The sequence below is a fragment of the Pyxicephalus adspersus genome, chromosome 1, assembly GCF_032062135.1.
Source record: "Pyxicephalus adspersus chromosome 1, UCB_Pads_2.0, whole genome shotgun sequence".
NCBI lineage: Eukaryota > Metazoa > Chordata > Amphibia > Anura > Pyxicephalidae > Pyxicephalus > Pyxicephalus adspersus.
The window spans coordinates 38,919,811-38,930,738 of NC_092858.1; the positions used below are offsets into that span (position 1 = coordinate 38,919,811).

Below are 10,928 nucleotides of genomic sequence, written 5' to 3' on the forward strand. Positions count from 1 at the left end.
ACAAATGTGGCAAAGTGTCTTTTGTAAAGAGTCCACTAACAAACCATTAATCCTTTCTCACCACTCCAGCCAGTACCCAATCCCTTGTAACCACAGCTAAGGAGTGTAATAGTCTTACTGCTTTGGGCTAACAAATTGGTGGGGGTTACAGAGGTTCCCTTATATCTGTAAGCATTGAGTAATAATACCAGCTGCAACACGGATGATAAGACTAGTATTGGGTTTGAATTGAACACACACAAAAAAAACACATAGTTATTGGTTTCAAAGCCAACTAAGTTCTGAAGAATATTTTTCAAAAGTCCTGAAACACCTCACCCAAAACCATTAATTTCCCTAGTAATACTAAACAAATTACATTTTGGTTTACATGATGAAGTTTTAATAACATACATGGAAATGTTTTAGGAAATTATCAGAACAAAAGATTTAAAATAAACACTTGTTTTCATGGTTGTAATATTTTCCTACTAGCCCACAACTATTTGGTAAAACCTCCGGTGGCAGCTAGCCTAAGATCAATAAGCTGCCGATTGCAAATATTCCCAACTGTCTGTTTTTGGATAGAGATATGTACGTTAACATATTTCACAGTGACAATGAGGAAGAGAAAATACAAAAACCCCAGGTATCTACAAGCCATTTATTATCATCATTATTATTCCATGTCTATTAGGCCAGTTTTCCAGGAAAGGTCTTTCCTCATCTATTAGAGCTGCACAATGATTAGCGGAAAGGTCATATATACATATATGTACTAACAAGGTAGTAGCATCATTATAAATAAATAGATCAGTTGTCAAGTCCAATACCAATACGTTGTACTGGAGACTTGTAAAATCCACAACACTGATGTCAGGCAGCTTTTCTTTCAGTGAGACTCCAGCAAAAACACTAATTTTCTGTGTGCCCAATAACAAGGGTTTATGGACTAGATAGAGCAGGGTTATCAAGAGTATATATACAGCATCTAAAATGTAACAGACTACCTATCAAAGTCCAGTGGTTCTATAAAAACACTACATGAATCGGTCCTCATTTTTACCTTTTGCCATGAGCCTAAGAAACATCATCTCAAGAATGACAGATATGTTTTGTTTTTTTCACATATCCATTGTCTCATCATTCAATCCGCTCTCTAAAAACCATGGCAAAGAATGTTCCTTTTCCCACCATGCACGGCTTGGGACAGCATATGGCACTACTAAAAATATGAAGTGGACATGCAAGTGTTCTCAGTCTTAGGATCCAATGACGGAACACTAAATACTCAGCGCCCACATGCCATCCCATGATAACCCCCACAAATTGTGGTCTGATTGTTTTTCATTACAAGTCCATAGAGCCAGGTTCAGCCTGTCCCTTCTCCAAGCCAATATGAACATAGAACCATAGTGTCAGAAAATAGCTGCTAAGAGATGGGACCAAAACTGTAAAATAAAAAAAAATTCTATGATTGAAATATTGTGGATTGATATTCGGGAACACTATAGAAAAGCACTTGGATTTGCACGAGGGTCTTTCTGGTTCCTGTACCGGAATGCAAGCCACACACCCAGAATCTGTAAAAAGATAAAGCACACAAAAATATAAATGCCTATTTTCTACATAGGGCTACTAAATATTTTATTTTCATCCAAAATCCTTTTTACATCATATACAGACACTGCTAGTTTACAATTGCCCATCTCTGTGGTTACTGGAGGCAGAAGGCCAAGAACAAGCAGAAAGGGTAAAAAGGGTCAATTTAAGAAGGATTTGCACAGTGAATGTTTTGTATTACAGCACTCCGCTATCATTGCTCTATAGCCACTCTCAGTGACTGATGAGTGAATGTTTGAATTTTTATTGTGACCAGCAAACCTTGTTTGCAACCAGAATCTCTTATGTTGGAAGCTGCCAGTACCAACCACTTATTGCTGGTTTTGTGCTGCTATTCTCCGTATAAATCCTTCCTGAAGAACTTGCAGGGTACCAATACTTCACCGGCATGTGCTCCTGTGCCAAAGGTACTGGGTTTTCATGGATGTATCCTTTCGTGCCAAGTCATCACACATGACTCTCCTGACTGTAAACAGGAGGCCAAACATTGACAGGGGTAGTATACTCACTTTCCAGTGTGACATGCATTTAAAGCATACCTCAACCCTTTTATGTAAGGTAAAAAAATCTGTTTTTTTTTTTGCCTTGGGGGGGGAAAAAAAAAAAAAAGGTGCAGCACTGCCTAATTCTGAATGAATGGGAGCACAAAGCCTCCCGGGATACCTATGTCAGGCATCCCCGGGAGGCTTTTGGGCGCTCCTTCTGCGCGTGCCCGACCATCTCGGGCAGAAGGAGCCTTTTTGCGCAAAGAAAAAAATTTGCCACTTACATGTGCAGTGACATCAGTAAATTATTTTTCCATCCTACGTCGCCCAATCTCGCTCCTGAGTCAGGTGACGTAGGAAGAATGGGAAGAAGAGAAGAAGGTGGCACCCAGACTGTCGGCTCCGGTACGGATGCCAGGAAAACACGGGACCCGATGCAGGACACCCCCGGAGGGATCAGATTGCCCTGCGGGACTGAAGGTAAGTGAATTTTTTGTTTTGTGCTCACAGTCCATAAATTACATTTACTCAATAAAAAGAGTGCTGATAGTCAGCTGTCTCTGGAGGGTACAGAGAAGCTTATGAAACAGTCATAAGCTTTCAGTTTGTTCTCATTACAGGAAAACTGCACAAGAGTTCTCAAAGGAAGCCTGAAAATAGCAATGTCACATCAGATATGGTTAGAAATTAGGAAGAAATACATGGCTGTGTATATAATGACAGAATACGGATATGTGGCACAAATTCTTGAATTTCATAGGGAATAAACTGGCATGTTTGTGTACAGGAACCATTTGTCCCTACTACTATCACTTAAGAATCAAATAATTTATTACCTCTGTAAAGCTGAAGAATAGTCCTACACCTCCAAGGATTTTCAGGGCTTCACCAGAATGATTCAACATTTTTTCTCCACATGTCTCACACATAGGGCCATTTTTACAGTCCTGGGAAAAAAGAAAGACGATTGATAAGCACAAAATGTTGCCATATGCCAACTAAAGTGTAACATGTATGTGGGTGATGAGTTAAAAAAAAAAAAAAACCCCAGATGACTCATTGCTCTCATGACAAAAGTCTCTTCATAAGTAGATCAGATCAGTTACAAATGTCAGGAAAGAAAAACAAAAAGGTTGCATTCACCAATGTATAATGAGGGGAACTCCAGCAAAATACACAAATCTGACCTGCCTTACCTGGAAACTGATTTACAACACAACACTGCTATATTCTCACCCAGCCCAATAGTTTCTTGACTGCTCAACTGATAAGAATTTTGCAAAATGACCATGGGAATTTACTGTCCAATAAACAAGCCCCATAGGAGAAGATTGCAATAAAAAAAAAAAATAGTTCAGCAATATTATTATATTTTATTTAATTGCAGCATTGTTCCAACCGACATGTTTTTTTTAGGCTGGGTGGGAAGAAAGTGTAAGCGGGTGGCAGCCCCTGTATTATGACCCAACTCTTCAGTAGCCACCCAAATATAGCCCGATGGTTATTAAAAAGTGCTGAGTGGTGCGCCCAGCTAAAAGGGGCTGGGGAGAACACTGCAGTATGTGTAAAGTTCAGCAAAAATAATGTTACATTGCATGATTGTAAATCATGGTCCTGGACAACTAGAAGGCCTTCCGGATTTTTTCACCGCTTGTTAGCGAGAGCAATGATTACTAGATGTCTATTCTGAAAAGGACTAAGGGCGCAGCACATGCAGCAGCATGAATGTAATTAACTCATCATTCTCCTTTCACTCTCCCGTCATAGTCTGGAGGAGAAGTAAGACCTATAAGTGTTCCTAGGCTTCAATCAGTCTCCTGTTTTGTTAGACAGGGCTGTGCAGTGTAATCCTCTGGACTAGATACGCATAAATACAAAACCTAACACAGGTAAAATGGTTCATGTGTATTAAATATTTGTATTTAGCCATCTGCCTGGGTTTCAGTTTTAATTTCGGAATCTAGGGTACTTCATATAATGTAGCATGTCAATTCAACCAATTCAGTAGTAGTGAAGTCACTTGCCAACATTTATATTTGCAAACAATATTCACTAAAACATCTGACAATAAAGTTTATCATATGACAGTACATACCGCTTCACAGAAAGCATATTCATTTTTGAATTCTTGTCTGGTATCTGTGGTGTTTAACAGACCACAGCAATTCAAGTTTTTTTCCATCTCTCTCCGGGTGACATTACCAAGGTGGGTCCATGTGTTGTTCAGGAAATGTCCCTGCAATAATCAGAATGTTGTGCTAAACATTCAAACAATGCAACCCAAAATACATCATACACAGTCACCGGCTGTAATTTCTGGTGCCCCTTTTACTGACTTTCTGAACCTTTTCATTCACGGTTGTAAGAGGAAACATAAGTAACCTGGCCTCCCAAAAAGATCTCCATGACCATACTGACTTATTTTTAAATATTATTTGTGCATTAAAAATAAACACTGTTAGCACATATTGCTACAGCAGGAACAACAAGCAAGAACAACAAGCAATTTAAAAAAAAGCTGGTGTAAGGAGTTTTCTATTGTGTCCATAGCAGCCAGGGGCTTAACCACATTGTACACAGAGCCAAGAACCCATACTTTATGTATAGAGAAGAGTGAAGTCACCGACTGATGATTGCAAACTGGCAAATTCCCAGCACTCCTTGTAGTTATCGGTCTGTTTGTGGTGGAGGGAGAGGAGGACAAATGCCTCAGGTGGTGTTACAGTCAGAATGTTTAGGGACACAGGAAGATTCTCTTAGTGATCCTTGGCCAGCCTCAAGTAGATTCATCCATCATGTTTTGTCCATTCAGATATATGTTCCATTGTGGATGAACACATTGATAGCGAAGGATGCACTTAGCTTCCACCATTATAGTGGTGACCCCAGAAGGAGATTGGCATTAATGTTGGCTCCGGCTCACCCCCACATCGCTAGATATGTGGAACTAAATCTCAGGTTTAATAAATGTGTTATGGTTATCAGATTATTAATGCAAGTTTTCAGCTTAGGTTTCTTTTATCTTTTAATGTGTATAAATATTTTGTTTATTTTCACTGTGAGCAAATATTGATTTGTTTAGAAGAATAAATCACCAGAAGGACCAGCATTTACCAGGGCATGGTCACACTTCTACAAGAATAAATGGCAGAGAGATGAATACCGGAAGCGCTTCTGGGCAGGGTCTTCTCCTCCTGTGTCACTGTTTCTGTCTGTCATTTGCAACCCATTTGATGTACAGCACTGCATAATGTGTTGGCACTATACAAATCCGGTTTATTATTAATAAAACAAGAATGCCTAATGTCCCAGTACCTGCCATGTAACCTATTCTGGGGGGGTTATCAGGGTTATCCGCACCAACACACAAAGCTGCCTAATATCCCCATAAGGATATACTAGACTTGGTGGCCTTACAGAAGATGCTTTTGATAGGTAAAGTCCACAGCGTACTGGGGAAAAAAAAAATATATATCCTAAGCTTAGGAAGAGGTCATCTGACCGGATCACTCAGTACAGTTCTGCAGCAAGCCATAAATCCTGTGTAAGTGACTTGAAACACATTTATACAACACACAGCTGAATGAATTTGGGTCCCCTCTGACAGAAATCTAACTTTGTTCTAATTAAACTGCCAAGACTTTTTCAAGCACGGTTAAACCAAATTGTTACCAACTTCTAACTCGGGTAGGCAAACTCTGGCCTTTAGGCCAGATACAGCCTAGCCAATAGTCCGTTACAGCCTAATGCTCCCCTGGCTGATCCGGCCTAATCCCGGCTGGCTGGGGTCGGCAACCCTCTGCTCTTGGGCCTCCTTGTTATGCCTCTCTTCCCTATTTACCGCGGACGGCGTTAACACCTCCGCTGCCGGGGTAAGGGGACATTCCGTCCCCTGCGTATGCATTGCAGAGGAGAGGGATTACCTTTCTGAAGCGTTCCCTCTCCTCGGTATGCATTGCGGAGGAGAGGAATTTCCCTTCGGGGGCATTCCTGGTGGAGGGCGGAGCCATCAGCGCAGGATTTGAGAGAGAGTCCGGCCTAGTGTTACTTCTTGACCTCCTAAAATGGCCTAGTAGCCAAAAAAGTTTGCTGACCCCTGTTCTAACTCCTTAAATGCAAAATGAAATTGTGTGCAGGAAGAATGACTGTTACATTTTTATCGAAGATCTACCTATTCTTGTTACAAAAAATACCAACATATGACATAATGTAACCAAGATTTTACCTGTTGCGTTCTGTTCATAGCCAAACAGGAACAAGAGACCACCAGTTGGAAAATAAAGATGAGGATCAACACCACCATGTACTGGATTCAAGTTAAAGATACACAATGTTTTACAATTAATAACCTGTAGTATACAGTAATTATATGCACAACAGGCCTATCAATGAAAATGTGTGTACTGGTTATTGAACAAAGTAAACACAATAGGGTTTGCCCTCAGCAGTAAACACAAGGGGGTAACAGAATTTCTTATTTCTGGCAAAAACAAACCTTCCCCAAATAAGCTTCAGAAAAAAAAAAAAAAAAAGTGAACCATGCTTGGTGTGTACCAAAAGTTTACTTACATCCCAATTCCTTCAACCTAAACTTCATTACGTCCCTCTTTGTTTAATAAAACAGCTTCCAATGTTATGTGCCCACTCACTGGACATTTGTCTAGCATTGTAATGGAACTCATTACTGTCCAACAAGTAGGCAGGTGATGCAGAAAAGTCAGCTACACAAAACCCATTTAGAATCCCAGGCCTGCTGATCATAATTACAAGTCATTAAGATTAAATGCAATGAATCATTTTATGTATGATTTTTATCAAAATATGACTAGATACCTAAAAACCCTGGGGGCCACTATCTTAAAGGTAAAAGCACCAGAAAAACCCAAAGCTGTTACTCAAAAGCAGCCTTTCTGAACCAGTGTTCCATGGAACTCTGAGGTTTCTCCAGAGGTACCCAGGGGTTGTAGGGGGAAAGAGTATTATTAGGGAATAGATTCCCTGCCAACAGTGAGTACCCAATGGGGAGACAGTTCCATGCTGAGCACTTTCACACTGACCACCCAATGTGAGCCGGTCACTTCCACCCTGGCCACCAATGTAAAGTGTTCTTTTTATATTGAAAACAAACGTAAGGATCACTGCTGCACTGCACTGACCACAATGTTCACCAACTAAGCTTATTTTTAGACCATTACTATAATTTTATTACTGAAGATTGTTTTGTAATTTGTCAATGTACCATGGGCTGTAGGTATGAAATATTTGGTGGAGGTTTCCTAAAATATTAAAAAGTTCCTCTAGTGTAAAAATTTTAAAGAAAAGCCATTTTATTCCACTTCACTCCTTTCCCAGCAACTACAGAAAGGGCTGGAAGAAAAGGCAAGCACAGACAGTAATTTTACACCCCTAGAACAGGAGAGAGGCTATGCCAGGAAACTGACTTTTCCAAAGTGGTCAAAACCTCTAGTAAATTCATAATGAAACAAAAAAAAAACAAACAAAAAAAAACAAAAACAAACATATGGACCGCTTACATTTGCACCCTAGAACAAACACCCTGTAGAACACCGAAGGATACAATGAAAAGCATCACTTGATGGTGACTAACTGCTCCAATTAAGCCAACAATGGCAATAAGGAGCAGAAAAACTCCAACTGCGATGACTCCCCCAATGATCTCGATGCTGGAGACGATTCCAAAACCTTTTCCCCATGCCGCGACACCAATCAGCAGCAGGCCAACCAGCTGAAATAAGAACAAAGAAACATTAAAACAATGTTCCAGAAAAGGAACATCAGGGTGTGTGTGTGTATATATATATATATATATATATATATATATATATATATATAAATCTTAGAGCAATGTCAAAACATACATAAACAGAAAATTTATTTTAATTATTATACCCTTTGCACTACTTTATTATTGAAAATAAGCTTTAAGATTCTTGCTTAGTGTTCCATTTGACATATTAGGAGCTAAACTCTCCCTGTCTATTTGTTGAATGTAAACATCCTGTTGTATAGGGTAGCATTGCTGTAAAATACAGAAGAGTTTCACTTAAGAGTTCACGTAAGAGTTTCACTTGGCCCTCCTCGTATGTCTGCAGTGCATGTGTCACCAAAGGAACAGCCCCTCACAATCCTCAGCTAATGGCAACCAACTTGCAGAGTGCAAAGGATTTCCTTAATACCCAAGTGTTGCCCTAATATAAGAAATGTGTACCTAGAGGAAAATATATGCAGCATAACTTAGTTCTAGATAATTAAAACCACAAAATGAAAAAAAAAAAAAAAAATCCTGCTTCTGGACTATTTACTGTATGGAATATTACGAATAAACCATAAAGCCACCCTCTACCTCCGTAGCAATAGGTATTGTGGAAAAACATGTCTGAAAAATTCACAAACTTTTCTTCTTTCTAGCGCTCTTAGAGTCTTCATTGTTATCTTAAAGAAAGAATAATTTTACAGTATGAGCAGCTAGAGAAATCAAGAACAGCTGTTTTTTTTTTTTTTACATAAGCTAAGCACAGGGACCTTTACATATGTTGTGAAACAACAAAACAGGATGGATCAAGCAACTCAAAACAAGCTTTATATAGTTCATCAAAATTTCACTTCTTCAAAGTGGCAACAAAGTAATCTTCAGCTATGACACATGGACATGTGCTATACCGGCACGCCTATTTCTCCTTTGTCACTAAATTACAAAATGTTGCTTAATATTCTGGTAGAATTTAGGAGCCACCATTGCAAAAACAAGTTTATATGAAAAATGAACCCCCCCCAGCAGTTGGCATAATGACTAAGATAATGAAGATAATCCTCCTGACATGCTGGTTCCATGCTCATCCTCACAGGGCACCTATTACATGGGGATAGACAGGGATGGCAGGAAGCACAGCTCTGGTATCTGAAGATGGTTGTAGATGATTATACAGCCAGGCATATAGGCCAGTATGATGATAAAGGACCCCATTTCATAGAAGAAAAAAAAAGTGCAGAAGGAGCAGCCAGTGACGTGGGTAATCCAGGAGGATCTGCGCTCCCATTCTGCCTTTATCACAGAGGAAAGAGGCTTCCCTGTTTTTTTTTTTTTTTTTTTTTTTTAACTTGTGTTAAAATCCTGGCAGGTCCGCTTTAAGCTTCAATCTGTACTGTATTGGTAAAACTCAAGACTACCTGTAAGCAGCTCTGGTCAAAACAGAGGCCACTACGTATAAACAGAGCAAAAACGGAATGGTGGCCTTCGGGATCAGTCTATCTTTCAGATTTTATACATCAGTCATCAGTTGTGGATGAGTTACAGTCTCTCCCACAAGATTTAAAGCAGATGTTTTTCTTCTTGTAACATGACAAAGGAAAAGCTGGAATTGTCCCATCAGCCAACAGTAAATGTAATGAGGAGGCCGGGCCCATTCACACCTGTACAATTTCCAGTACAGTGACGCATCTCTATACCATATGGAAACAAAGCACAACCATTCTTTCCAATAGTCCACATCACTCTACACTACAAGAGCTTGGTTTAAACACAAGCCAACATTTCCAGCTATAAAGCCGAATGCTAGGCCTATACAAAATACATAAATGATGGCAGTTCTTTATTATATCCTGTACACTATTATTAATATTGTGGACATGGAATCGACATGGAAAGCCCACCTTCAATGATTGTTTAGTGTACAGTTTTAGAATACAGGTATACTTCCATTATGCCTCGTTACCCTGACAGCAAGCACTCTGCTCCGCTCCTGGAAAGCTCTCCAAGACTGGAGAGGATACACATTCATCAGTGAAGCTGGGTGATCCAGCAATCCTGTAATGGATTTGGTCCAGGATTGAAAACATTTGCTAACAAATTGCAAATGACTTAAGAAATCTATACCAGGTTTGCTGGATCACCCAGCTTTACTGATGAAAGTGTATCTTACCCAGCCTTGAAGAGCTTTAATAAATCAGGCCATATGGGAGAGCAGTGGAAGCAAATCTCTGAGGTCGCCTTGCCAGGCATCTCAAATACATTTGTACTGGCCAACAGGACAGCCCATCAGAGCGATTGACCAATAGGAATAAGAGGGCGAAATGACACTATACAGTGAAATCTGTGGCTGTACAGGGGGTTAAATTCTCTAAGTGCAAGTTTAGCAGCCAGGTAACGTTAGGGTAAAAAACAATGCACTCTTCGTGCGGCTAAAACATAGTCTTGTCTGCTATTAACAGAGACCAAGTAACTGAAATAAAATATGTAGGAAAGATTCACCGGCCAAAATTTCCAATGCAATAATACAAATCTGTTACAGCAACCATGTCACAAGGGACATAGAAATTTTATACAGAGAATCTGTGCTCACTGAAGATATGCTTTACATGCGGGCTGTAGGGCTTTTATCTATTCTGCAAAACAAACTCCAAGGTCATAATATTCTAGTACTTGCCAGGGATGGAACCTGTGACACTGCTACATAACCAACACTCAGGACACAAGACAAACACAACCTATACTCAAATATAGGACAGAGCAGAAAAAAAGGAGGGAGCGAAATGGACAATGAAAAGGATGACATTCTGTTGTATGCCTCCATTTCTCCTGGTGACCTCTTAGGCCGTTTCTATACATCACTCAGAAATTAATAAAAAGGATTTCTTTACACAGAGGAACAATGGGGGTGGGGAATTTACCCTACTGTTAGAATATATTTCCTGTTAAAGATAGAGCCAATTATTAAGATTTTGACATCTGAACATTTCATTATATTCCTTGTAATCATGCCATAACTTTACTTGTTTCAGAATTCATATTATAAAGTGACAATGTTCTGTCCATCTCCCAGC

At 39.6% G+C, this 10,928-nt stretch overlaps 1 protein-coding gene across 1 annotated transcript; it reads right to left on the reverse strand.

Moving 5' to 3' along the window:
• Positions 1 to 359: 359 nt before the first annotated feature.
• On the reverse strand, positions 360 to 7,833 carry TSPAN31 (tetraspanin 31; the record flags this gene model as incomplete). Its single annotated transcript, XM_072407170.1, is given in 5 exon segments — positions 360 to 1,562; positions 2,924 to 3,034; positions 4,183 to 4,323; positions 6,313 to 6,393; positions 7,666 to 7,833. Coding segments are annotated over 5 exon segments (576 nt in total), but the record flags the coding sequence as incomplete, so codon positions are not given.
• Positions 7,834 to 10,928: the final 3,095 nt, after the last annotated feature.